Here is a 27,701-nt window from a genome sequence, read left to right as displayed (position 1 = left end):
GGACTACAGTAGATTATGTCTTCAGTCCTTGCTCAGTAATAATGAATGTTAGCTTTTGACTGCCGTTGGAAATCCAGTAATGGATAATTTTATCTTATTCCAGCAGATCTCTACCTTAGCGACATCACTCTTGTTCCCAAATATATCTGAAATTGAATACTGTATCCACCCCTGTTTAAGGTTAATCAGGAAACCAGTGATACTGTACTGATCTAACCCTACTAGATCTGGCTGCAAAAATCTGGCTGATCACAAAACAGTAGCAGAGAGACACATAAAATTAATTGCAGTCCTGATGTGGAAGTCCTATCTAGAGCAAGGATGCGGGATGTGGAGAAATCTTTGTTTCTGTCTCTTTAGCAATCCTATCCTTTGCACTGATTAGCTGAACTAGTGAGAAAACATGGGCATTTGCCTCTTTTGCAATCAAGAGCCACAAATTAACACTACTGTTTTACTGTATGTTTCTGGCCTATTTCTATTCTGTCCCTATTTGTGGAATTTAAAGCATCTTCATAGTCATCCTATAGAAAAGTACCTATAACGCTGTAGTTTTTGTTTGCCCTTTGAGTCTAGAGGCTTTTTAAAAGATGGTCAAACTGGTCTCACGGATTTAAATGCATTTTTTAAAATTTACAGTAGCTACATCATCCTAAGGTTCAGAAACAAGAAATCCCAAGGAGCATATAGTCTAAATCAGTCAGAGCAGTCACCACCTCAGGAAGAAGCCTAAGAGGAAAGAAAACGCGCTCAAAGATTCATTACTTAAGCCCATGGCCACGCAACAGAAAAACACGCGCCTAATTCCACTCATGGGAACGTCTGGAGATACAGTAGATGCATTTTATAAAATGCACGATCCGCACGCGCGGAGGTTAGCATGGTAATTCCAGTAATTGCACCTTCCCTTTACGACTTCTGAAACCTCCCCTCAGAAAGAAAATGGAGCTGAGGCCACTAACGTGCTCCCGCCTCTTAAACACCGCGTGATTTGCCCGGCTTCCGCCCTCACTACAGACGCCAAGCGGCGGCGACGTGGATGTTCTTTCGGTGGTCATGCGACTGGAGGTTCGCTCGCCGGCCGGCGGTTCTTGTGCCGACGTGTGCTGCGAGTTCTGCGCCTGCGCAACGTCGAGGAAGTCGGGTCTGCGCCTGCCTAGTCGAGATCAAAGTGCTGGTGTACCGAGAGCTGCGCTAGAGCGAAGAGGAGTTGAGGAAGGAACAACTTAGTGCGGAATTGGCATGAGTTGACCTTTGACCCCGCTGACCCCGGCTTCCCTGACCCAGTCATGCCCCCTCGCCGGCCGCCCGAGCTCTACCGGGCTCCGTTCCCGCTCTATGCCCTGCGCGTACACCGTGAAGCTGGTCTGGCGCTGATCGCGGGGGGAGGCGGCGCTGCCAAGACGGGGATCACGAACGGCCTGGTACGGAGAGCAAGGGAGTAGGCTGCACCCCTCACCCTGCCCTCGGATTCGTCTTCTGTGCGTTTGGCCGGGAGCTCCCCTCCCGCCCCCACAGCTGCACCCCTCGCCCGGGCTGGGAAACGGGGAGGGCGGTGGTGTCTGCTGCGGCTGTCAGAACAAGGTTTGGGCAGCGTTGGATGAAGCTGCCTTTTGAAGTGCGCGGTGCAAATATCCACCAAGAGGCACATGAAGCTGGAGAGTCAAGCTTGCCTCCTTGGTTTGGGGGGAGAAGCATTATATGGGCTCCAAAGGGAAACATGAAAAGGACTTCCAGGTTTGGGGGAGAGAGTGGCTATGGGGTTACTGTGGCTGTCCTTTTCAGGCAAGGGCCAAACCATGCTTGAAGAAAAGGGGGGAAAGTTGTGCCTGCTGTGCACATACTCTTTGGCACAGTGGTGAGGAAGGACAAATCTGGTCATCCCTGGCAAGATTTGCCCTTGGGTAGATAGGAAGAGGGCCATTTTTGCAGGCTTTTTTGGTGCTTCAGCCTTGCTTTCCCTGCTTTGTTCCACAAGCATTTCTTGCAGCTGGATTGGAGAGAAGGCAAGCTATCTGCCTCACTGCTGCACGCTCATGACACAGAGACCCGAGCCACCATGACTATGGCGCTGGCAGGAAATGTCATTGCTGCAGGGCAGGATGCTACTTGCCACATCCTGAGTTTCCGCCTCTTTAAATCCGGACAGAAAACAGGTGGCAGCAGTGGTGATAGTACTCCCAATAAAGCAGGTGAGAGCCTAACATTTATTTAGCTACAGAATTGAATTCCTAATACCCTAAGGCCCAGAACAATAGCACTGTAAAAGTAAATGTCCTGTGGAAATGACAACATGTTGAAAATCCCACCAGTGCTGAAAACACCCAAGATCTGCAATACAGCCAGGAAACTTGGGACCCTCTGGTCAGAGGGGCTTGTGGAATATTTCCTTACGTGCCATTGTGACCTTAGGTGCTGGTGATAAGGATCTACGGAAGCGCAAGGCCCCCATCCCCAGTGAGAAAAGCAATGGCAGCATGCATAGTGAGATGAAGGAGGTGGCGGTGGAAACCTTGCACTGTGTCAAAACAGACACCAGCCCAGATGCCTTGCAGAAGGCTGTGTGCTTCAGTGACGATCATACCCTCCTGGCTACTGGTGGCGTGGATGGCTTCCTGCGAGTCTGGGAGGTACACCTGTTTGGGGAGATGGAGAAATGGTTTGCTGTATGTTGGGCAGCAAGGCTTTGGTCTGGTGCTACAATGGTGGAGAGAGGAAGAGAAGGGCTTTTGGGTTGGGAGGCACTTCTCCTGTGGATTAGGAGTGTGGGAGTGGATGTGCAAATCTCTTCTATCTCTCACCTTCCAGTTTCCCAGCATGAAGAAAACCCTTGAATTCCAGGCACACAATGGCGAGATAGAGGATATAGCACTGAGTCCTGATAACAAGGTGAGAGGATTGGGTTTGTTTTGTTCCTACTGCTTGTTAAGGGAAGCGATCTGAAAAGCTGGTGGCCCTTAGTGGCCTATGATCCCAGTTTGAATGTTCTTTTGGATATTTCTTTCTTTGTAATGAGAAACAACGGTTTCAAGGTCCAACTTCAGCAGGATTTGCACATTGAGCTAAGCCATAATATGATTTGCTTTTTTGTGAATTATTGTGTTATTTAAGCCATGGTTTAAGTTTTAGCATAATCATGGTCAGTTTGAGGCCCTAGTACTGCTGCACAGTCCCACCTGATTTTTCAGCTCCATCTCTGTCTCCAAAAATCAATGGCCAGGTTCCCTACCATTCTGAGGTGGGGAACACAGAAAAGATAATGAAATAAACTTTAATTTATAAAACAAAATTGTCGCTGTGATGATCGGGTGGAGCGATGCCCAATCAGAGAAAAGGAACATTGGGCATTCTTCCCAGTTTATATTTCAGCAGGAGGAGGAAGCTAGAGGAGAGAAGGGTTTTGGAAGATGCAGGTGGTAGGCAGGACTGAAGATGGCCCAGGGAGACAGGGTTAGGAATAATTTCTGGAAAGATGTATGGTCGAAATTATCAGGACTTAGATAATTTGCACAAATAAGTACAACAGTTTTTAAAATTTGTTTCTTTTTAAAGTTATTTAATACAAACTAATTTATTTATTTGCTCCTGCATTAGTTAAATGTTTGTGCTATCCTGAACATTCCCCATATTTTATTGTTACCTTCAAGTCTGAAAGGATTTCCAAATTCTCAGGGGTTTAGTAGTGGTAGTGGAATAATAGGATAATTAGCAAAAAGATTGTCACAACAAGGGAGCATATGGCAACCCTGCCCCATTTCTAAAGGGAAAAAAACCCTCAGAAGATCTCTTTCTTCGCTTTGTATCATTACTTTGTCCAATGAGGCCATAGGCCACCCTCAGAATACCAAGCCTGGTCCCCATCATCCTATTTTCCCCACAACCACAACCCCATGAGGTGGGTTAGGCTAAGAGAGAGTGACTGGCCCAAAGTCACCCAGCTGGCTTTCATACTGATGTGAATCTAGGCAATTATAGATTAGTCAGTTAACCAGGGTAAAACAAATCATATTTTAGTGTTATAGATGAATAGTCTTTGTTTGAGAAAGTAATGTGAAAGAGAGTGTGAAGGAATTATATATCTTTCTTCATCTAGGCAAGTTGAATAGCCTTGGAGTGGAGCGTCACTGGATTATGTAGCTGCCTCTGACAGTCCACAGCATTTTCTGCTACTTTCTGGAGTAAGAAAAGGCTGACAAAGAAAAGACAAGAAAGAAAAGGCATAGAAAGCAAAGAAAATGCAATTATTTCCATAATAATTAGGCAGTATTTAAAGTCTTTGGAGCAAGCTTTCCATTACACAGAACTGTTTCTGAAATCAAAATAAAAGAAATAGGTTTTTAAAAGCAGAGATTGCCAGAGACATGTCACAAACCCCCTGCTGCTGGGTATGAAATGTGCATACATTAAAAGCTGGGGATTTCAAATCCAACAGGTACCAGTATCAGATTTTTGGTTGCTTGCTAGCCTTGTTAGTTCCAAGGAACCATAGAAGAGAGGAAAACATTCAGAGACAAGCAAATATGTGAGAACACAGAACCCCTATTCAAGACTCATAAGACAAAGAACAGTTTGACTATAGTGGTCGCTCTTATCTAAAAGGCTTGATGAAGCACAGTGAGTTGGGAACTCCTCTACCTTTGTCTAGGTAAAGACTGGCTGGAATTGTTTTTATGGGCAAGAGATAGTAGTGGTGGCTGTGGTGGGAAGCATGGCTGCTCATAGTATTGCATCTCTACAGGTGGTGACAGTGGGACGGGACTTCCAGTGTTGTGTGTGGCAACGAGATCAGATGGTGACGGGTCTGCGTTGGAATGAAAATCTTCCAGGCATTCCAGACAAGGCCTACCGCTATCAGTCTTGCAGGTAAGAGGAATACCAGGACATTTGGTCTGGGCCATACATGTATGTTTTCTATTTGGATACTTCTCCCTTCTGCCACAGGTTTGGTACAGTTGAAGACCAAGCCAAGGCATTGCGACTGTACACGGTGCAGATCCCCTACAAGCGTGAGCGACGTCCACTCCCCTGCTACATCACCAAGTGGGATGGACATAGTTTCTTGCCCCTGCTCACCCGTCCCTGTGGCAATGAGGTCATCTCCTGCCTCTGTGTCAGGTGAGAACTTCCCTTTTATGCATTATTTTTCTGTGTTCCTCCTTCACAGAAGAGAGAGGAACCCTGGTTCTGTTTGCATAACACCCTTAACCTAAGGATGACTAAACAATGCTTTGGTGCAAATTTTCTGCATTTGCACAATACACCAAACCATGAATTTAACCATATAGACTGGATTTGCAGAACATGCTAAGCTAAAGTATGCTTGGGTCACTTGTGGTTCATTGTGTCATATGAACATAGCCTATATGTTGTAAACTGGTGATGTTATGTGGCTGCCCAAAAAGGAGCTGAACCTCCTTATTAGCAAACTGCAGCCTCTCAAATCCGTTTATCCAATGGGATTAATGAGAAGGAACTTTGCAGACATCTGGAAGAGAAGAGTTAGTTCAGATATTTCAAGGCTTAGTCCTCTGAAACACATTTCTCTATGTATCTGTGTGCATGAGTATCACGGGGAGTGCACATGGCTCTCTTTCTATGCTTTCAGTGAGACAGGCACATTCCTGGGTTTGGGTACCGTCACAGGCTCGGTTGCCATCTTCGTCGCCTTTTCTTTACAGGTATGAGTTTGCTGCTCCAAGGTTGTGTATATATACTGAGCTAGCTGGGCCAGCCCCAGCACACACAAAGCCTGGCCAAGGCACAAGCCATTGTTGGAGTGAGGGGTGAAGATGTTGATACTTGTGATGGGTCAAACTCACGGCTGGAGTAGGGCTGCTGTGTGTGCAGCTGCGAGACCTTGCAGCAGGCCCTATAAATAAGGCCAAAGGAAAGGGGAGGATTACCTTCACTCTTGAGAGGGCTAAATCCAAAGATGTGTTCCTTTATACTTCCCCAGAAGCTGTACTACGTACGGGAAGCACATGGCATAGTGGTCACCGCTGTGGCTTTCCTGCCTGAGACTCCTGAACTGCTCAAGAGCAACGAGGCCGCGCTGCTAAGTGTGGCGGTTGACAGCCGCTGCCGCCTGCACCAGATTGCCTGCCGGCGTATGTTCAAAGCTGGGAGGATGCATTTAAGTGTGGGTTGGGAGTTCTGCTCTGCCAGTAAGGGGTTTCCTACAACCTCTTGGTGATTCAGTGCTCTTTCTCTTCACAGGGAGCTTCCCCGTCTGGCTGCTGCTGCTCTTCTGTGCTGGGCTGATTGTGGGCACAGTCCTGTTACTGCAGTTGGCCTTCCCAGGCTTCCTCTAATCTTTCTTCATGGTGAGGTTCCTGGAAAGCTTGGACCTTCTCTGCTCTTTCTGTAAGGGACGCATCTTCTCCTTTTTAACCCCACAGACTGGAGAGCGGACTCAGAAGCCAGGGCAAGGGTGGCCGTAGCAGAGTGTGTGGTCAGGCGGACTTGGCCAGGCTGGAGGCCATGCCTCACATTGATCAAGTTTTGGCCTTGAACTCTTCTTGTCTAACCCCATCACACTGAATGGGGATGGGGGAACTATACTCCTCCATTTTTGATTGATCTGCAAGAAACATTCCAACTTTGTTTGCTCTGAGCAGAGGTTTCCTCTTTAAGCGCAGGGCTTGAACACCTTGATTATTAAACTCAATGATGGAGCAGAATCTCTCCTGCCTGCCTTGTTGGTTACTTCTCCATTTCCTTCTGGCCTGGACAGAGCTGGAGGACATAATTGCAAAGGGGGTTCTTTGGGGCCAGAAATGAGGGAGGCTGCGGCTGCTTCATGAAGCCTCACCAAGGCGTTGCCATTTGGGATGATAGTTCTGCCTTCCCAGGTCTAGCAGGCATGAAGCTATTTTTTATTTTTCTGCCATGGCTGTATAAGAGGAGGAAGGGATAGAGAGGATTAGGGATTTTGGAATTCCCTCTTGAGCAAGGCTTCAGGATGAGAACATCTACAGCTTGACTGCAGGAATCTCTCTAAAATACTGTGAATATACACATGGAGAGAGCAAGGATGCTTGTGCCGGTTTGTGTTTATGTGCATGCATACTCTGTTTACAGTTTGCTTATGTTAGCAAACCGTAGCTGTTCTCATGAAAAAACTGAGGACTTCACCAATTAAGGGTCCCTCCTCACATCTGGCCCCAAGTGTTCTCCAGTATGGATTTCTCCATGCAGTGTAAATTTTCTCTCCCCTCTTACATTAGGTTGATTTCTTATTTTGCGACTTGGGAGATATGTCATTTATCCTGTAGTTGTTCAATTATTTTAAAATCGCAGAGGTTGTTATCATATTTTTGTAGATGTGAGAATCATGACTGTTAATATGGTAAGCTGGGATTTGCCAATTCAAAAAATTAGTCAAAATGGTCACAGCCTGAAAGGAATGCTAGGATAGGTGGTTCTGCATCCTCCATCAATGCTTGTTTTTATCAGGGAAGAAAAGGTGGGAATAAATCTTCCTTGATAGTCCAGGTACAGTCTCTCAATTGAATGAGCCAATAACTGAGAAAATGAAATTAACTGAAAGTTGAAGTTTCTTGTCCTTAATTGTAGAGAAAGCCGCCTGCGTTTTGTCAGGGTAGCCTTTGAGGATCAGCCACAGTTGGTCTGCTCCAACACGGCCTTCATATATACTGTAATTCTTATATTAGTAGAAAAACGTTTTTAGTTGTGTTCTCACCATGCTTAACTAACTAAATCATGGCTGCATTACCACACCATGTGAAGTTTTCTTAGTGCTGGCTTTATGTGCTCAACTTATTTGGCTAGATAATGGTTCAGTGTAGTACAAAACCAAAAAGTTGCTTAATTCAGTCATTGGATTAAGCACGTTATACAACTGCAACAGTGAATTCAAGAATGTGCCTTTAACTTCTATGTGGTTGGTGATGTTTATTTAGTTAATTCTTCCATATATCAGATACATTCCTGCATCAAGTTTTATGGCAGGGAAAATAAGAAGGTTGGGGGAACCTCAACTTGGCAAGATCAGAGTCCTTCAGAGCATGTGAAAAGTTCCACCACTCTTTGCCCTAGTTTACACATTATACTGTACAGCTTCTTCAGTTTTTCTCTTAGACAATTTGAAACTAGAAAATTGTAGCTTGGTAAATAACAGTTCAGGAAGTCATCACCTAGAACAATGTGTGAACTCAGTCTGTCTGCAATTAAGTCTACATTTGCCCTAATATATAACTTGGCTTTCCATGATAATGGTGGTTGAGTGAAGTTTCTTTAAAAAATTCAGAAGCTACAGAGAGAACATAACATTGTCTGTTATGCAGACAAGTAGTCTGTGTACCAGGGCTTTGTCTGCTGATAGGCAGAAGATTTCCAGGGGTTTAGGCAGCAGATCTTTCACCGGCCCAATATTTAAGAGTTGAATCAGTGAACATATATCCAGGCTATAGCTATGCTTGCTTGCAACCATATTTCCTGACTGGGGGGAACTTGAGCAAGAGATATGTATTACGATATAGTAGCACTATTTTCCTGTTCCATGAGTCTCCGAAATGGTAGCTGAAAGCAGGGGGAACAGTAACTGTTTTGTTTTGGGTTTTTTTGCTAAATGACCAGCTTTTATAATTTCATTCTGTTTGTGTGATCTTTTCAATTGTATAATAATGAAATAACCCAGTTTTGCAGCTTATTGGGAAAAAGAAATATATGCTTTTACTGGATATGGACTGATTTGGTCTAGGTACCAAAAGCTATTGTAGAAGATGGCAGCAACTAAACAATTGGCTGTTCTTGGAAAGGTAAGGCAGGTTCAATTGGTACATGGATGAGACACCACCAGGAAATTGCAGAGTTGTTGGCTAGACCAGGAAACTGAAAAATCATGCTGGAAGAGGGCAATGGCAAACCACTCCCACTGTGTTGCCACGAATCAGCAGGATTCAGGCTTGACCAAGGGAACTATACCTTTACCAAAACCAAAATAACAGCCCCTCTCCTGGATAAGATTGATCCAGGTTTCATAGCTGACTGTTTCAGAGGAGGAAAAGGACCAAACACTATTAACCATTCCCCAAGGCAAAAACAGTTCCAGAAAATGGTATTAAAGTATCGAACGAGTTACCTTCCCAACTGCAGCAGAGGCTGGTTGGGAAAGATTCAGGCTGAAAAAGGGGCAGGGAATTGTAGGATGAAGTGTCTGGTAACCACCTCCTTTTTTGCAGAGTGTCATTTTAAGATGTGGCCTCAAGAACAGTTTAAAACCAACTATTTCACCCGCAGTTTGCCTAAAATTTTAGCCAAATATTTTCCTAGAGAAAGGTACACAGAACTGTTCTGTACAGGACACTCCAGGATGGAGGTATTAAAACAGGGAACAGCTGAAGGCTCCTTCGCTTGGAACAGCCATATGCCAAAATACTAGGAAAACAATCCTGTATTCTGCTGATCGTCATTGCAGGATCTCCAAGGTCATTTGTGCTTGCCATTTATAGCAGCAGATTCTGGCTAGAAGTCCGTTGGAAAGGAAACACGTATCCCAGGAGGACAGAAGGGACACTGTGCATGGTAGTGCCATCAGTTCTGCCTCAGAGGCGTCCCCTCTCTCTAAGGGAGGTCACATTCACACCATCCCTCTGTATGGGGAAGGAGGACCATCTTGGCTCTTGATCATGTGCTGGTTATCTTTGTATTTAAGTTCTGTCCAAGCTGTTGGCTTTGCATGGCTACTACAGTTGCCAGTTCCTCTTGATGTTTGAAAACAGCATCCATAAACTGGATAAAGACACGGTCCATGTAGCTCTGATGGCGAGGTAGGAGCCCTTCCAGGAAGCCAATGTGGCCACCTCGTGCAGTCACTAAGAGGGCCAGGGTGGGCACATGCTGAGCGCTCTCCATGGGGATAGCTGGAAGAAAATGGAACAAATTAGAGCAGGCTCCCTAGTGGCCTTTCTCTACCCCAAGGAAAGTATAGGACTCACCATGTTGAGGGGAGAAGGGATCATCTGAAGCGTTCAGGCACAGCACTGGCACGTGGATGCGACACACCTTCTGGCAGGGACTGGCTGCCTGGTAATACTCCTGGCATGACTTGTATCCAAAGACGACAGCTGTATAGCGCTCATCAAATTCCCGGATGCTGCGAGCCTGGGAGAGCAAACCAGGGAGAGAGAGAGAGAGCATAAGGGTCAAGGCATGGAGCAGAGTTCAGGCCTAGGACAGGTTGGGAGAGTGGAGTTGTGGTACCTTCAGTACATGGTCTACATCCAATCTCTCTTCAATGACCTTTCTGTGCCTGGAAGAAGAGGAGGGTTAGTGGGAGAGAGAAGGAAGACTTCCTGGAAGGTAGCAGTAATACCTGCCTGAGATGGCAGAGCTGGGACTCGTCTGCTTAAGTTTCCCAGTCCTGAGCCAAGCAAGGTCCCATTATAATATGCACTCACCTTTTGATCAAGTTGCACAAGTTGGCTGTGAGGTACTGGTTGAAGAGGAATTGGTTGAGGGGCCGCTCAAGGGAGTAGATTGTCTCAAATGAGTCCCAGCTCACCGAGCAGGTCATGGCAGCCACCAGTCCAGCCTCCTCTCCCTTCTGTCCCAGATAGTTGAGCACCAAGATCCTGTCAGAAGAGAGTATGAGTGGCTTTGGGCTGAGTTGGGCAGAGCTGGACACCTGGCTTCTCCCTCCCTGCCCTTCTATTATTTGTTACTCAAAAGGCAGCTGGGAGGGGAGAGAAGGCCTGCTTGAAGCCTTGCCTTCCCATCCCAACCAGGACTCACACTATACATGTTACACTCTCCTAAAGGAATTCTCATCCAGGAACCTATTAAAAGAACATGTTTTGCGGGATCAACGTTCAAGATAGTTTTCAAGTGACAGAACTCTTCAAAAAAAAAGAATTCAAGCTAAAGGCTGTTCATCCCCAGACAGTATCAAACCTTATCTGGAATAGAGCCCTCTCCAAGCAGATGATGAGAGAGAAAAATGAAATCCCTAAGAGATTATTTGGATTGAGAGCTACTTTCAGAGAAGCTACCTGTAGTACGTTCCCACTGGACCGCTTCCCTCAACCTGATGCCCTTCAGAAACCTGGATTCTCCCCAGACTTCCCAATCAGCTTGGCTGCTGGTCCATAGCTACCTCTCTTGACCTCCTGGTTGTTATTTTAAAAGGATATCAGTCTTAGCTCCTTATTGATGCAAAAACAAAAGCATTATCAACAGATTCAACTGATAGCAGCTAGATCTATTTCTAATGGAAAAAAAACAAGGCAGGTTTAAAATATTTAACTGGCCTAAAAATAGTGAAATGATGGTGTCTTCAGAAGTACACCACATTCAGTTGCTTTATCAAAATGCCAAGTAGCCCAGGGGGTTTCTTGTATAAACAAGATCAGTGGTTAAACAGATTTGCAACCTGAAAGATTGCCTTTGGCCAAGCAAGTTGCATCTGTGATTTTCATCTCCAACTAAAGAAGCCCTGGCTACGTATGCTGAAATGTTGCCCAGATGCCTCCTGAAATAGTTACCTAAGAGTAAAAGATGGGGTTTCTCAGAATACAGAAAATGTTTTTACTTAGGGAGGCATCTGTTCAGTAAAAAGATAGTAGAGATTTGCAATGTCAGAGACAAGTTCCTATTTTGCACAAGATATTCTAGAAAAAGAGACAGTTTGGTGTTGCTGACTCACATCCACCATCACCATGACTGAACAAACAGATATCCAGGCTGCCTTTCATCCACATTTATCAATTAGGGACAGAGTCCTATCTCAAAAGCTTTGTTGCAGCTTTGTGGTTGGTTCCAACATGAAAGAACACAGTGCAACTGATTTGCTCTATGAGGTTCTCTGAAGCTGTTTCATTGGCTGCTGCTACCCTCCTGGACTCTGAGATAAAAACTCAGACAGTCCATAAGCAGCTGGGAAGGGAAAAAAAGCCTCTGTGGAGACCTTCATTTCCAGTGTTTCCACAAAGAGTATCTACATAAAGAATAGGCAGCCTTTGACCTAAATTACATGCAGCCATCAACACCCTACCTACAGCCCACAAAACTCATTTTGATTTTTTTCCGTAGGAGGGCTAAAGGTTGAAATGGATGCTGTAAGCATTTATATCTGCTTTATTCCTCAAAAGCTCCTGAATCACAACAAAATTAGCCTGATCCTTGGAAAGATTAAGGGATAAAATGCCTATGGTTTAAACACTGATTTTGCTCCCGCGCATGCAGAAAAAAGCTCCCAAATTGACCATCCCTTCTCCATTGTCATTAAATCATCAGCCACAAAGGTTGCACGTCCTGTCCTATATCTGTAGTCCAGCTCCCAGACTGCATGGGAGTGAAGAAAGACCATTGACAAAGCTAACCAAAAAATCAGCTTGCTGGGCTCAATCAACAGGAATGGAGGATATGTGTGTACTGGAGAATCAATACAAGGGAGAATGAGACCTACATTTTCATTGGGAACATTATTGCGACAGACTACTATGCTTTACAGCTTTTTTTAAAATGCACTTTGTTCTACATTGTTTCTCACCTAAAAAAAAAAGTGCGTGTGGCAATTTTTATAAAGCCTGACGAAAATCAGGGAATACAGTGCTGCTGAAGACACACTTTTGCCCATGCCTTGCAATCAAGGTATGATGCAACTTATGGGGTAGGGCTGGCAAACAGCATTGTCTCAAAGGAGAAAAGCAAAGCTATCCTCAGAAGGTTGGATAGAGGCTTTTTAGATCTGTAGGGAAAGTCATATTTAGTAGAGGTTGGTGCCTTATTATGAGCTTGAGATGGACAGTCACTAGGTTGAAGATACAGTACAATCAGAGCTTCTGTGCTGTGAAGGTTTTTTAAAGTTTGTGAGAGGCTACAGGCAGAATGCTCATTTGAGGCCCCAACCCTTTTCTTCTCATAGCATCTTAAAGTCAGGACAGTGAACTTTTTGTGGCTGATGGTCACATCTTCATTGTTGTTTTTAAGTCTACAAGGGCTGTTGGAGGCATGGGTGGTGATGAGTTGACTTCATCAGAATAAGCAGGGCAAAACATTTTGGCTCTGTTGATAGGGAGTTGGGTTGGGGAGTTTAAAGAAGCCCAACGGGTGTATCAAGTCTTCCTGCACACATGGTGCCCCTTATTTTAGCAACCAGAGGAACTCAAACTACTGAAAATTGTGCTGCTAAATATTGCTGGTGCAATCTAGGAATGCTCTAAATCCACAAAATGGGTACTAGAAACCATACAGAACCTGACAATTGTTCATCCTGTCCTACGTCTATATCCATATCCATATCTATATATTTCCTCTATCCTTTTTGTCCACTGAAGTCAATGGTGCAGTAAATGGGAAGGGAGAAGAAATTCAAAATATTGAAATATACTGGTACATTTGGGAAGAAGAGCATGATGATGATGATGATGATGATGATGATGATGATGATGATGATGATGATATCATCATCTCTGGCACAACATTGCCATTGGTTTGATTTCCTTCCTTTAATTAAAAGAATCCATTACAGTGTCAAATACAGAGCCATACTTCAGATGCTGCCTCCTCCAGGTACACTCCCTGGAGCCAGAAAAATATGCCTCCCCATTTTCCCCTCCTCTGCCCAACCTGAACCTCACCCGCCAAGAGAAATGCCAACTGCCATCAATGGTGCACAAGGGAACTGGTGCTTGATGTGACCCACCACCAGCTCCAAGTCCTCAGTACTGGTGGCACAGAAAGCCCGGTGGGTCTGAAAATAAGAAAGAGGGACATGGATGGGAGACCCAGAAACAATCCTGGAACAGCAGCAAAGAGCTGCCTCTTTGAAAAGAGAGAGGCATACATATATATGGGTCACCTGTGACAGACACGTCCTCCCTCCCCATGAAGTTATAAAGCGTGTGTACCAATCCAGCTGCCAACATATACACACAAAGGCAAGTCTGTGCTAGACTGTAATAGCACTTACCAGCAGCTCTTCTCCTCGGCACCCTCGATTATTAAAGACAACAGCCCTGGGAGGGAGAATAGTAAGTTTCCATGAGAAGATCCCATTCTTCATTTTGACACAGCTTCTCTACTTAATAGCCATCAGAACCGAACTCCCAGATGAACGTGACACTTGATCCAAAGTGGCAAGGAATCCTGTTCTCCAAGTCTCAGAACTACACGTGTGTTTTTTTGTGATTCTCACCTGTAGCCCTGGCACTGAGCGCTGCGTACCAAATGCAGAATATACGTTTCTTGACTGTTGCCTGTCAAGCCTGGCAAAAACAGGACAATGGGGCAATTTTCTGGGTCAGGGTGGCAAGCACTTCCATCCTCAGGATCAGCCCAGTCCAGGAACAGCTGCCCTCCATCTGCAGTTTGCAGCAGTTCACTGGATGAGAAGTAAAAAGACAAGGCAATGTGGACAGAGTGGCCCTTAATGTCATATCCACTACCTCAACCCAACAGTGCCCAGAAGTAGCAATGACCTCCCTCTCTCACAGTGGACCTACCTATGGTATGAGACAAGTGGGCAGGATTTGATAAAGACGCGGACAATGGTCTGAAGCCGACCCTCAAAGCACCATGGTGTAGGGTAGAACGTCTCCTTCACAATGGGACAATATTTCTCCAAGAAGGACCGGAAAGGCTGACAAGCCACCAATAGTGGGCGCTGCAAAGGAACGAGTGGAATCACAGAGAGTGAGCTTACAAATCAAATCAAACTCAAGATGGACCCCACTGCCCCTCAGCATCTGTGGAAGAACAACCACTCATCCACTTGCCTATGGAGAAGATGAATCACACTGAAGCAACAAGGCAGGAAAGCATTTGCAAACTAGAAGGAAGTTCTCCTTTAAAAAAACTTATTTCAATACCACAAGTAGCTAATCAAAGGTTTATATGATATTTTAATTACAAGATATAACAGAGCTTCAAAAAGTACAGTAGAAAGCAACCAAATTGATCAAAGGGCTGAAACACCTTCCCCATGAAGAAAGTCTAGAGTGGCTGGGACCCTCTAGCTTGGAAAAACAGTGACTGAGGGGGATATGACTGAAGCACGTAAAAATAAATGACAAGAATAAATTTTTCTTCCTCTCTCAAAATGCTAGGACCATAGGCCATCTAGTGAGGCTGCCTGGGAAAAGTTTTAGAACAGACAGAAGGAACTACTTTTTCCCCCGGCCGATAATTTACTTGTGAAATTCATTATCACAAGTTGTGGTGATGACCAGCAATAGATGGCTTTAAAGGGGGACTGGGTAAATTCATGGAGGGGAAGCCTGTCAAGGGTCCTTGGTCTGGAAGACTTAGTGTTCTCTCAGGGTTGGGGGTTGCCTGCTCCCAACCAGCAGCTGCAAATGAGTAACGGCTGAGAGGCAGCTGGTTGGTCACTGTGGAAAACAAACTGCTGGAGGATTAACACTGGCCTGATCCAGCAGGGTTCTTCTTATATCATACAGATATACAGGCATGTGTAGGCAGGCAGACAAGCAAGTCAAGATTATAATGAAAATAGTCATCTGTTATATTATTTTTGAAGGTCATTGATTGCAGAGCTGCTAGGTTTCTGGGAGGGAGAATTGGGGTTAAGCTGATCCCTCTGAATGATATGCCCTAATTTAGTAACCGTACAGCCATAACAATGAAGGCAACGTATATGCATAGCGCAGATTTTGTAATAGGATCCGAGGATCTGCTTCTCAGCAGGCAGCTAGTTTGTCCTTACATTGTAAACAACTTTGGTTTCTTAAAATTCAATCTGTAATGCAAGGTTCAACTGAGTGTGAAATGCTAAACTCTGCATGGGTTTCCCCCTGGATATCAAGGATAATGTCTTTTGTGGCAGGCCTGCGTGTGTGGAGTGGAGTTTAGCCTTCCTAATGGAGGTTGTCTAGGGCTTCTTGGCTCTTGATGGGGCAGTGGTCCAGCTGTCTAGGCCAGCATGTTCCTGAGACTCAGTTTGGTGTAGCGGTTAAAGTGCTGGACTAGAAATTGGAAGACTGAGAGTTCTAGTCCTCCCTTTGGCTTGGAAACTGGCTGGATGACTTTGGGCCCAGCCCACTTCGCAGTGTGGTTGCTGGGGGGAAAACAGGAGGGAGCGTTTTGTATGCTGCATTAGTTGTGCAAAATAAATTTAGGATTCTTAACAATGTGAATTAGCCAAGCTGCAAAGGCATTTGCACAGTAACACTTGGCAGCAACAGCAAGCACGTCTCCACCTATGGGAAGGGCATAATTGCAAACAGACAAAATACCTGGAGAGGTTTTGGCTAGAGGTATGATAAAAATCAACCAAAGACTGTCTTGGACATCCCTGAATGAGAAGGAGATGCATATTCCATAGAAAAAGGAAAACTACATAAAGGCAGTTGTATGTTGGCCAGAACAAGCCAACACATGAAGGACAGAAAAGAGGCAAACAGGAGGGGGCAGGGAAAGCAAGAAAGCCGGTGGGGAGTTTCTGTCCCTAATTAGTCCCTAATTCTTCTTTTCTTTTTCTTTTCTTTTTCCTTTTTTATCCCGCCTTTATTATTTTTATAAATAACTCAAGGTGGCGAACATAGCTAATACTCCTTCCTCCTCCTATTCCTCTAGCACGAGCAGAAATCACAGCGTGTAAGTGCAGAATGCTTCCTTTTAGTGGCTTTCTGGCAAACTCTCACAAGGGCACGCCCGCTAGTAAGGCAGGAGAAAGCGGAAAGGATGGAAAGCCGGAGTCAGAGAAAGAACCTTGCTTTGGGGGCCGACAGAAAGGCAGAAAAACATTGTGTGAAGCTGGGAATCATTTTCATTTTCCGTCGCCCCCGAAGGAGGGAAGAGGCAGAAGCCGCTCCCCGCGTCGCTCCCTGCTGTGCAAACTGGCTCGGCTCCGTCGCCTCAGAGCTTCTCCTGCCCCCCGCCCCGCCAAGCGCGCCCAGGGAAGCTGCAATGCCAGTGCTTAATGCTGACCTTGGGGACGCGCGCCCAATAGTACAGGAGCCAACCGGTGCTGAAGCCCAGCAACAGCGACAGTCCCAGCATCGTCCTGGCTTTATCCTCCCTCGTCGGTGGAATCAGGCTCAGCCGGCGGCCAGGCAAGGAAGGCGCTGCTACAGCAGACAAGGCGAATACAAAAGCCGGGCGCAGCCCAGAAGAAAGGCGCCGCCTATTTCATGATAGGCAGGCGCCTGTTTTCCGTCAGCCGCTGCGGCCATCTTTGTGATGGGCATTTCCGTTCATCCCACCCGGCACGGAACGAAAGAGGGCCGAAGTTCGATCTCCCGCCCCTGGGCTGCCGGGTTCGAGTCTTTTTTGAGAAGCGCCCTTGCGCTCCTCCCGCCTCTAACGCCATTTCAGTGGTTCTCCTTCCCCTTTCTGGGGAGGGAAGGGAAGAGTCCGCGGCGATCTTTCCCGAGCACTTCCTTGTAATGGGCACTTTTCTTTATTGAATCTTCGTTCATTTCCCTCCCGATCGTGTCCGCGCCGGTCTTGCTTTGCAAACTGGCCCAGGGCACCGGCCAAATTCCCTACGATGATGCCAGGGACAAATCGGGAGCATGTGCAGAGAGACTAAGGAGAAAAAAACTTTCGAAGGCAATAGAGGGACCAGAGGAGAAAGGAAGCATCAGTATTACTGGAAAGATGATTGTTTATCTGTTAAGGAAGCGTTAAACTGGTGAGGTCGTCCCCACCAAGCTAATCGAGGGCGTCAGGGGAAAAAAAAAGACGAAGGATAAGACGAGAGACCGCTATTTTATGATTCCATTCGCAAGGAAATAAAGAGAACTTCTGCACATGAACAAAACACTCAGTCGTGTTTGCCAGATGAAGCTTGGACTTCCCACACTAATATACGAGTGGAGGAAGATCAAACCTTTGCATTCATTCCTATTAATCACATTTGTGTTGATTGTAATTAAAGGCAGTGTGATTGTGTCCCATTTCATCCGACGCAACTACCCTGTAATAGGAAGGCTAGGCTGACACTGGTTCTGGACATCGCACTGAAGTCATTTAAAGAACTAATGATTGCATTTGCACATCTTAAGATTGGTTATTTATCATTTATTTGTCACATTTATATGGCTGCCCATCTCACACAAAGCGACTCTGGGTGGCACACAACAATTAAATATATCAAACTGAATTAAGTTTGGGAGTGTAGTATGTATGCAACCACCTCTCCCAAATAGATTTACAATAACTAGATGAAATGGTTGTGGGAACCAAGCCACTGACTGACTTCAAACACTATGTTTACTTGGTTATTAAAGACATTGTAGGAGGAGAGCTGTGTTAGTCTATGGCAGCCAAAAATCAGGATTTTGGTAGCATCTTTTCTGAGTAACACATTTTATTAAAAAGCATAAGCTTTTGTGATCTGATGAAGCAGTTTGATAAAGGGGTGAAGTGATTCCATTCATTCTGATGTTCTGATGATGCATCTGAGGATCTGAGCTGTAGCTGATGAAAGTTTATGCCTTTTAATAAAGTTTGTTACAGTCGTTGGAAATAGTGCTACCAAACTTCTTCTGATTTGGGTGTTATTAAATTAACCCATTTTCTGAATTCACACACAGTATACGGAACAGTAAAATAAATAGGCGGGGTTCGCACAACTTGCATAGCCATGCACATACAAAAACTAATCAAGGTTTAAACTAACCAAGCCTGGTGTATTATGAAAATGCTCCTGATTAAACATACTGGGCAAATTCAGCCACTAAGAAATGAAGTAGTTGGATCTCCTTAGCCAAGACAGATTCAGAACTCTGCCTGTTAATTGCTACCTCATACATTGGTTGGGTTCATGTAATAAGCTAAGCCGAAATGTGAGGTTTCTTGTTTCTGACTTGGTGCATTGGTGTGTTGAAGCAAATATGGTCACTAATTTATAAACCCAACTAAATGTGGGTTATTCAGTTCACCATAGTTAAATAAATAGCTTCTTGTGAACATGACTGCTAACAATTTCCAGAACCCCACAACAACAAACAATCTTGGTAGAACATTTAAATTTGTATTGTGAGAGAAGCGTCAGCCAATTCTGTAAGATCAGTGAAAATTTCTGCCTTAAGCATTTACCACAAAGCTGGCTTTTCTTCCTCAGATTTCAGTAATGACAGGAACTAATCAGCCCAAAAGTAATTTATTTTCTTGGACAATTACATTTCACATTGCAACCAGACCTACTCCTCTTTATTTCATTATAGGAATGAAACTCAGTAATGGAATTTATGTGGCAAATTATTTTGCCATAAAGCTTCCTACATGCAGATGTTTCACCATCTCCCAGGAATATGTTCAATTATTTATTATTGATTGATTATGTGCCATCAAGTCATTTTATTGCCCATTTTACATAGGAAGACTGAAATTGTTAGATTTAAATGACTGAACAAAACAAAATAATTCCTTTCAGCGAAATAAAATAAATGAGAGTAGAATTAGAAAAATGCCAATACATATGCCTTACAATTTGAACTTAGCTGTAAAAAAACATTAAAACTCAAATTGTTATTTAAGTTTAAAGTGTTTAAACATTCTGTTATTTACATCTGGCCAATTGTGTTTTTTTAGGGAAAAAAAGAACTAATTAGGAAAGTAACACAGCTACCTACTATGTAGCTAGATGGCAGCACATCACAAACTTTGGGTCACCTTAAAAGTTAAGCAGGATGGGATGAGGTAGCCTTTTAACAGGAGAACTTCTAAGGAATCCCAGGGTTACAGGCTAAACTGAGAAGGGAAAGGAAAAAAAAGCAACAGCAAACCACTTTATAATGTTGTCAAGAAAGCCCCATAGATAGTCCATGAAATCACCAGGAGGGATTTGAAGTAGACTGGTAGGTATCTTTTTATTGAATCTGAGCTGCCAGATAGTTGTTGGCTTGCAAAATAGCTGCAAATAAGAGGAACTCTGAGAAATGACAACAGGGTAATGGCCACAATTCTGTAAGGGTCCAGGGCATGAGTAACATGCCCACTTCCTCCATCCCTGGATGCTCCATGTTCCAGTTTCTCTTCCTCCCCATTTCTTCTTTCTAGCACTTTAAAAGTTTGTCATGGAATGTAATGCAAACCTAAGCTATAGCTTCATCCAACAACTTCAGTTTTCCAGTGGATCTGGAAATGAAGGAATAGGAAGAAGCAGAACAGGTCCTCTGTAGACTTCTTAAAAAAATATTTTGAAGTGTGTAAGTGGCTTTGAATGTGGGTGTCTTGAACATGAGCCAGCCCTCCCCCCCGAACAGCACAATTACTCAGAAATGAAACTTCCTTTCTTAATTTCACCCACGCCACGGCTCCTTCAGCTCAAAAGCAGAGGGTGGAATCTTCCGTGGGAGAGGAACTGCAAAACGAAATCTTAGCCATGCTCGTTCTGTAGGGCAGGCGTAACCCGGAGTGATGCTCTCAGGAGCTCTGTGGAGTGGGAAAGAAGACACTACCCGCACTTTTCTCCTTCCCCCGTCCAGGAATCACGACGAGATCCTTCTGAGGGCCCTTTGGGAAGAGGGATTCCTTTTGGGGTTCCCGGCTCAGCGCTTCGCAGATCATCCCCCTCCCCCGGGCGCCGGTGTCCGGCGGGCAAAGAGCGCGGGGAGCAGCTAAGTTAACCTGTCCTAGAGGAGCGCCAGGACTCGGAAGGGGGCGAGAGGCGGGAATGGATGTGTCTGCCAGCACCCGCCTTTCCGCCACGTGGCCCCGAGACTGCGGCCGATGGGCACCAACCGGCACTGCGACGCGACTGCGCCAGGAGAAGAAAGAGAGAAGGTCTGTCTCTACGCCCCCAGCCGCCACCCGCGCAAACCCCAACGCGCGGATCCGGGCTGCGAGGAGAATCCGTAACTGGAGGAGATCCGTGCGCAACAGCGCTGCTCCCTGCTGCTGTGCCACGCCCTGCCCCGCAGAGGGTGAGGGCTGCCCTGCAGAATGGGTGTGCAACGGAGAGGGGGAGGGAGGACGGCGCCGCCAGACTCTCCAGCCCCAAGTCCCTGAGGGCAGGAATGGAGGCAAGAGCTCTTGGGCACTAGGCTTTTCCACGCTGGCTCCGTTCCCTGCAGCTGGAGCACTAGCAGTGGGAAAAGATAGGGAAGACTGTGCCACATCCATCGACAGGTCAGAGATGCTTGTTAACCATTCTATCTATTTTAAAGCAAAATGTTGACCAGCCAGTAGAAATCCAGGGAGCAAATGGTGGGCTCCTGGAATGTGTCTCTCTGGTGGGCTAATTTTCTATTTGCAGTGAATGATGGGAGGGGACCTACCGAGAAATGTAATTCCCCTTAGCTGCAGCTGAATGTAGTAAAGGACATGCTAGAACCCACACTGCCACTGCACCCCATCTTCTGACAGGTAATGTGTGGGAGCAGCAGGAAAGGGGTGAGGTGGATTGGAAAGTAGAACTATGCGTGGGAAGGAAGAATAAAGTATTGTATTAACTCCCTGCTTGACTCAGGTTAGTAGAAACAGTTATGGGTGTGAATTTTAGGCTGCTTGTTCTTGAAGGCAGCATACCTGTACTTGGTAGCAAATCTGACCAGACCAGCTTCTTTTCTTCTGATGGGCAGCTCATGATTCGGTCCGTCTTCTCTGCCTCCCTCTGGTTGCTTTTGCTAGCCCACCGTGTGCAAAGGGAACCTTGGTGTGCCTGTAGCACCATATGCATCTCTCACTGCAGATAATGGTGTTTGTTCCAGAGAGATATTTCTACCCCCAGTGATCTGCAGGACGTGAAGTGCCTCCCCCCTGCCCACCAGGACCAGAATGAAGGGGCTACTTCTAGCAGTTTGGTTCTTCATTGTGCCAGCCAGCTGGGCAGCACCAAAGAACAGCAGTGGCAGGTACCACCCAGTTGAAAGGGATGAGGGTGTCTGTGACCACAGAAGTGAGCAGGAAACTGTCTCCTAAAGGAGTCATCAGAGCTGAGAATGGGTCTGCAACCCATTTTCTGTACAGCAGAGGAGCATATGGTGAAGTGGTTAAACTTCTTTGTGCCTGCCCCGTGTCTTTTAGGCCTGAGATCCCCCCCAATTCCATGGATCAACCCATCCTGAATCCTCTGCACCCAGGCCAAGATTCTCTAAAGTGAGTACTTGTCACCCAGCAAGTGTGCCCCCACCCCCAAAATTCAACCCTTTTGCCACAGATGAAAGGCTGAGGTCTAAGGGGTCTGAAATTTGTTGGTTCTGTAGCTGGATGAAGGTTGGCTGTTTGTCTTTTTGTCACAATCCATCCCAGGATAGCTTCCTTCCCACTTTCTCTCCAAAAATAACAGGGAAAGATTCCATCTCCCCATTCAGGTAATGTGTGTATTTCAGCTGAACCTGGGGGCTTTTTAGAGCTGGTTTGCATAGGCCTTGGCCTACCAGCCTATGTTAATATTCATAATCAATCAGCATATACTAGTTGGATTTAAATTACTCACTAGCCTAGGCTAAGATGGAACTTGGTAGCTTATAGTTCAGCAAGTTGTAGGGACTAAACCATCATCTTAGATATTAGGTGGGAACACATAATTTATTTCTTTGAGCATAGCATGTGATATGAATACAGCAACTGTATTTGGTTCCTTCAGATTTAGGATTTAGTACAGTGTTGTCCAAACTTGGCCACTTTAAGATGAGTGGACTTCAACTCCCAGAATTCCCCAGCCAGTGTTGGCTGGGGAATTCTGGGAGTTGAAGTCCACTCATCTTAAAGTGGCCAAGTTTGGACAACACTGATTTAGTATGTTGGCACTTATCTGAACGTTTGAAGAGTGCCCTCTCCACACCATTGAGTCTGGGGATCCAACAAAAAGGACTGGAGGCCCAAATGATTTCGTCTGCCCATCTTCCCACCCACCTATTCTGACAGCTACGACATTCTCTGTGGCAATGGTTGTTTTGATCTTGCCCTTTCCAAGTTGGTCAACCTTGTATCTGTGCTATGTCTTGCTCCATCGTGGCAACATGACAGAGCTATAACTTGGTCTGTTCTAGGGTGCTCCAAGACTACCTGGAGAACATCGGGCATGTGGACAGGGATGCTGCTGCCATGACAAGGGAACAGGGTAAGAACTTCACTACCTCATGCATGCTGAGAGGGCAAGGTGAGGGCAGCTGGCAGCTGGCAGCTTCTTGCTTTAGGAAACAGGACCCTAGTTTTAAGCACACATTCAAAAAAGAAGGTTCAGGGATATCCCAGCCATGCAAGAGCTCCCCTAGTTCTATAGTTCTGTTTGAGGTTGGAAGAGATGTTCCAGCAAACAAATTATACAGGATTTTCTGAGAAAACAACAGCAATATATAAGAAAAACAACATAAGTTCTGAGCCCATAACAGCTGATTTTAACAGACCGAGAGAGCAAATAAAGAAAGCAAAACAAATTATGTAAGCTGCCTGGATATCTTTCACCAAAGAGAAAACATCTCCTTTTGAAATCAGATGGCTTGGCTGCAAAGAAGGTGCTGCTTCTCTATCAATGGAAATTACTCTGCTGAAAGACAGAGCTTTTTTTGAATCAGCAGTCATTTTTCAGCCTATTTGGAAGTTAACCCTTCAGATTTCATTAAAATGCAAAGGACAATCAATCACTGTTTCCCTTTGAAAATTACCTTTTTGATCACAACCAGCCTGGCCTTGATAGACGATAAAAAGATGATTGTTTCTTATGCTGTAGTATGAGATGTTGCCTGATCCAATGTGGCCATCTCTGCTATTTTGCTTTCACTTTTTAATCTTGTGGTCAGGCTGAACCAGCTGATGCAAAGCCTATTATTATGTAGTAAATCTGGGGCCTAAAATAAATCCCCAGCTTGCCTTATACTGTTAGATGAGTGGAGTTGTGCTGGGTTTCTACCCTTTCCTCTGTGCTTCTCAAGACAGAAGGGGAGGATTTCAGTTTTGTTTTTCTCCTTTAAATGATTTGCAGTGTACTGGAGACGGTTCAGGGTTCTTAGAACTCTCTTTCCTACCCTTGTTCTCCCAAATAAAACCAGAACACTCTAAATCAATCTCCCCCACCCGGGGTCTCTTTGCAAATGTACCGCTGGCTCAGAAATGTTAGACATGCAGCCAGCTATGCTGGCACAGGTTGTCCGTGGCAGAGAATGTGCAGGATCACTAGAATTCAGCAAGCTCAGTACAGAAGTACGTGGCTTCCTCTCAGGCAGTTAAAGCTGCTGCTGGACATTGACAAAATGAAGTGTTCTCGTAATGGAATATAGGTTTGCTTCTGCTGCTGGTGCTGATATGGATATAAGCAGGATGGATTCGTTCTGTTATGCTAAATTTGGAAATTGATGCTTGTGATGTTTACAGCCTGCCTTTCTCCTATTATACAAGTGAAGCATAGGCAGGCAGGCAGGCATGGAATATTTTCAGGCATGAATTCCCACTCATGAACTAGCCAGGCTAACCTTGCTTAGCTTCAGAAAATACCTTTAGACCCCATGCTTGGATTCATAAGAAACCAAAAATGCAGTGATCTTATCTTTGATTTTTTTAAGCCATGGCAGGGACCAACAGAAAATGAGCCAAACCTGGGCCAGCATGTACTGTCAAGAATGAGAAGCTAGCAATCTGGGGTTTCACTGTGGGAGAGGAAACTGTAGATTCCATAGCCCTCCCCCCCACTCCCAAGTGATCAAGAAAGGTGAAGTTTGGTGGGAATATTGTGTTTAAGAAAAACATCAGCATTCATAGAATTATTGAGTTGGAAGGTCTCAGAGATCATGGAATCCAACCCCCCAGCTCCTGCAGGAATCCAAATGAAAGCATTCTTGACAGATGGCTGTCCAATCTCACAGAAGAATCCCCCCCCCCACATCTCTATTGAATTGGTTCCACTGTCAATATGCTCTTACTACAGTATTAAGAAGCTTTTGCTAACATTCACTTGGAGTCTGGTGCAATGGGCTGTGAGAATAACCTTGAAGAACAGGATGAAGAGCCACAACCAAGACAACAGTCAGATAAAAGAAATTTGAGTCCACAGCAGAAATGTAATTTGAGAAAACATCTCAGAATTGATCCTTCCTAGTTCTCGTGTAGATAAAGGCAGGGAGGGGGAAGGCCCGTTCAGACTTGCAAGATTCTGTTACTATAACCCTCTGGTAAAAGTAGTATTAGTAATCATAACTTTGTTTTCCTAGTCTGGTCTGCTGCGAAGAGCTGACATCTACCTTGCTCTAACTTAATCCATTATTCCACATCCTGCACCCTGGTACAATGGAGAACAGTTCCCATCAGTAGCTTCCACTCTGAGCAGTGTTGGCCTCTGCTGTTCTATAGTTCACTGTGCATTCCTTCTCCATTCCCATTCTTTCTAGCACTCTTGCTTCTCTTTGCTCTTCATGACTACGACAAAAGCGGGCGCTTGGATGGTCTGGAATTCATGAGGCTGCTGAGTGAGCTGGTGTCCCAACAGGCGAAAGGGCAGCCTGCACCAGACTTGGTAGGCACATTTTATTCCTCAGTCTCAGGTAAGATTGGCACCTTTGCCAACACTTGAGTAATACACTAGCCAGAGACTCTGCCTATAGCTGCCCTCTCTCCTTGTCTGGTTGAACCCTACTTGAATCCCTTTTCTCAGTAGATAATAAGCTCCAAGTAATGTAAACTTGTTCTATTCTAAAAGTATCTTGTTGGCCATGGTAGAGAAAGGATGCTAAACTAGAATTGGCCTGATCCAGCTCAGCTCTTCTTATCTTTCTTCTGTCTGTAGAAGATGCCAGTTACATTGTTCCTTATTGTAAGCTTGTGTTGATAATTGGAAGGCTGCCTTGACTCCCTCTGTTATTCTCCTCTCAGGTAGTGCCAATGGTGGACAGTATCTTGGAGACTCAGGACTTCAACTGGGATGGACTATTGGAGCCCTCAGAGTTATTTCTTCCTCCCCGGCAGGGAGAGAACCCAGGCTTCCTTATTGCCCCCAGTGAAGAAGATGGCACAGTCCTGTGGGCACTTCCTAAGCCAAATGAACAAGCCATTGGCTTCCCAGGTCCTTCTGACCAACAAAACACTGGAGGCTCCCTAGCTGCAGCAGTTCAGGAGCAAGAAGTGATGGAGGACTTCTTGTTGAGCCCGCAAAAGCACAGGGGAGGGCTTGACCAGGAAACAGCAGGAGACCCAGATCAACAAGGGGAAGAGATTCCTTCTGCTCCAGGAGACTGAAATACACCCTGTACATACCCTAGGTGATTGGCCAAGAAATGAGAACTGGAGGCCTCCAGGTCAATTTCAGAAATGGAATGCAGATAATCACCCCTTTCCCAGCATTTTCCTTCTGTGCAATCTATTCTGGCTTTCCAAGTCTTCTCTTTATCAAAGCAACACAGAATAGGACTCCTGTTCAGTCAGCTCTGCACCCTGTTGTCGATAGAGATCCCTTTTCCAGCCTTCAAGGGATACATTCCCCAAGTCTATCCCATTCAAAACTTGAGAAACAAAAGCCACTAAAAAGATCTCATACCACAAGGGCTCCACTTTTCCTCAGTGCACCATCTAAACATGGAAATCTCTTCCCACCATCCCCAGCACAGAGGACCACTGCCTTTCCAGGAGGTGATGCTACCTGGGTAGAAATCTCTCCCTAAGCTGGAAGACCTGTCCCAAGAGGTTGTCCTCCTGAATAATCTCTCTCTTTACAGAGCAGGCTCCAGCCACCTTGAGGTAATAGAGAGCAGAGAGACAAGAGCTTCTTTAGGGCAGTGTTGTCCAAACTTGGCTACTTTAAGATGAGTGGACTTCAACTCCCAGAATTCCCCAGCCAGCCATGCTGGCTGGGGAATTCTGGGAGTTGAAGTCCACTCATTTTAAAGTGGCCAAGTTTGGACAACACTGCTTTAGGGTCTCTCACTCTGCCCTCCTCAAGTAAGGAGCTGTCGCAGAGAGGGACAGGACAGCACTCACCACTATAATTTCCCACTCTGGCCAAGGATCGTTCTGTGCATGTCAAATGACCATTCTGGTCACTCTCTCAACAGGTTTCTTTGGGGAAAAGCCTACAGTACACTATAGAAGGCATCACTTGTATCCGTTGCCATGGGATTTTATTTATTTATTTATTTAATTTACATAATGTATATGGCCACCCATCTCAAAAAAGCGACTCTGGATGGCATACAGAGATTAAAACAAAAACCACAACATAACCCATGACACCCAAGGTTAAACCAGTAAAGCCCAACCACAAAAGAAAACGCATCAGCAACAACAGAGCTCACCTAACCTCCTAGCCCAAATGCTTGGGGAAACAGCCAGAGATGCCTATGCTTCTGTACTTCTGCTTCTCCAAATCTGCCAATAAATCGTCTTCAAACTCAATGTGTTTCTGGACCATAAAGGAAGAGCAACGAATTACAAGGAATCTTAGTAGCTTACAAGGCAAGGCAAAGTGGAATTTTCCTTACAGGGTAGGGGAGCTGCTAAACAGGCATCTGGCAAAGAGGAAGCCTTCAAGATGCCAAGGACTGTCACATCAGGTTAATCAACTGGGCAACTGGCTGTTTGTTCTGTATTCTTCCTCGCATGTCTTTAGGAGGAGCAGAAGTAGGTTCAGTAGTGGAAAGGGGTGTTCTGGCCATTGTTGGGTGGTGTGGGTTAGTATTCCCATTTTCTCTGCTACTTCACTGAACCCCTTTTAAACCGCTCCCAACTTTGGCATACTGAATAACAACACGTGCATCAGCGGCATCTTAATTCCATGTCCTCTCTCCTCTCGTTGCTTCTGGATCTGGCTGGCTGAGGCAAAGCCAGTCCCTCCCCTTCCAGGCATA

General features: G+C 45.4%; 3 protein-coding genes across 11 annotated transcripts; 2 read left to right on the top strand and 1 right to left on the bottom strand.

The window, feature by feature from the left end:
* The first annotated feature begins 1,117 nt into the window (after positions 1-1,117).
* On the top strand, positions 1,118-7,908 carry PREB (prolactin regulatory element binding). Its single transcript, XM_007426481.3, has 9 exons — positions 1,118-1,424; positions 1,979-2,192; positions 2,413-2,630; positions 2,809-2,889; positions 4,739-4,863; positions 4,942-5,115; positions 5,606-5,678; positions 5,957-6,107; positions 6,217-7,908. Exons 1-9 carry the CDS (start codon positions 1,290-1,292, stop codon positions 6,309-6,311), a joined length of 1,266 nt encoding a protein of 421 aa, XP_007426543.1. The 5' UTR covers positions 1,118-1,289; the 3' UTR covers positions 6,312-7,908.
* On the bottom strand, positions 7,895-17,513 carry ABHD1 (abhydrolase domain containing 1). 2 transcript variants are annotated; one of them, XM_088152281.1, is made up of 10 exons: positions 17,060-17,513; positions 16,909-16,988; positions 14,466-14,626; positions 14,159-14,344; positions 13,934-13,979; positions 13,602-13,714; positions 10,422-10,595; positions 10,225-10,273; positions 9,960-10,125; positions 7,895-9,884 (listed from the first exon to the last, which is right to left on the bottom strand). In XM_088152281.1, exons 1-10 carry the CDS (start codon positions 17,166-17,168, stop codon positions 9,649-9,651), a joined length of 1,320 nt encoding a protein of 439 aa, XP_088008407.1. In that variant the 5' UTR covers positions 17,169-17,513; the 3' UTR covers positions 7,895-9,648. The 2 variants fall into 2 exon arrangements, with proteins under 2 accessions (XP_088008407.1, XP_007426542.1); XM_007426480.4 differs by having other exon boundaries at positions 16,909-17,171.
* A 3,077-nt stretch (positions 17,514-20,590) lies between these two features.
* Positions 20,591-27,221, top strand: CGREF1 (cell growth regulator with EF-hand domain 1). 8 transcript variants are annotated; one of them, XM_088152169.1, is made up of 6 exons: positions 20,591-20,712; positions 21,639-21,782; positions 21,955-22,026; positions 22,923-22,993; positions 25,254-25,378; positions 25,735-27,221. In XM_088152169.1, exons 2-6 carry the CDS (start codon positions 21,706-21,708, stop codon positions 26,095-26,097), a joined length of 708 nt encoding a protein of 235 aa, XP_088008295.1. In that variant the 5' UTR covers positions 20,591-20,712; positions 21,639-21,705; the 3' UTR covers positions 26,098-27,221. The 8 variants fall into 8 exon arrangements, with proteins under 8 accessions (XP_088008295.1, XP_025021349.1, XP_088008293.1 ...); XM_025165581.2 differs by having other exon boundaries at positions 20,611-20,712; positions 21,659-21,782; XM_088152167.1 differs by having other exon boundaries at positions 20,656-20,712; positions 21,620-21,782.
* The last annotated feature ends 480 nt before the right edge of the window (positions 27,222-27,701 follow it).

This window comes from Python bivittatus, unplaced genomic scaffold, assembly GCF_059951505.1.
Source record: "Python bivittatus isolate LINGU-HERP-01145 unplaced genomic scaffold, Pbiv_v1 ctg000690_np1212, whole genome shotgun sequence".
Lineage (NCBI taxonomy): Eukaryota > Metazoa > Chordata > Lepidosauria > Squamata > Pythonidae > Python > Python bivittatus.
Note: the sequence above shows the minus strand (reverse complement) of the source record. Positions and strands in the feature narration are given on the sequence as shown.

Bases quoted from the DNA above. Each gene is read 5' to 3' on its own strand.
- PREB (XM_007426481.3), top strand. From the start codon at position 1,290: ATGCCCCCTCGCCGGCCGCCCGAGCTCTACCGGGCTCCGTTCCCGCTC. The intron at 2,631-2,808 runs GTACACCTGTTT...CTCACCTTCCAG, and splicing joins GCTTCCTGCGAGTCTGGGAG to TTTCCCAGCATGAAGAAAAC. The intron at 4,864-4,941 runs GTAAGAGGAATA...CTTCTGCCACAG, and splicing joins TACCGCTATCAGTCTTGCAG to GTTTGGTACAGTTGAAGACC.
- CGREF1 (XM_088152169.1), top strand. From the start codon at position 21,706: ATGAAGGGGCTACTTCTAGCAGTTTGGTTCTTCATTGTGCCAGCCAGC. The intron at 22,027-22,922 runs GTGAGTACTTGT...GGTCTGTTCTAG, and splicing joins CCAGGCCAAGATTCTCTAAA to GGTGCTCCAAGACTACCTGG. The intron at 25,379-25,734 runs GTAGGCACATTT...TTCTCCTCTCAG, and splicing joins GGCAGCCTGCACCAGACTTG to GTAGTGCCAATGGTGGACAG.
- ABHD1 (XM_088152281.1), bottom strand. From the start codon at position 17,168: ATGCCCATCACAAAGATGGCCGCAGCGGCTGACGGAAAACAGGCGCCT. The intron at 16,989-17,059 runs GTCTGCTGTAGC...GGGAGGATAAAG, and splicing joins CCGGCTTTTGTATTCGCCTT to CCAGGACGATGCTGGGACTG. The intron at 13,980-14,158 runs GTGAGAATCACA...TCTCCCTCCCAG, and splicing joins GCTCAGTGCCAGGGCTACAG to GGCTGTTGTCTTTAATAATC.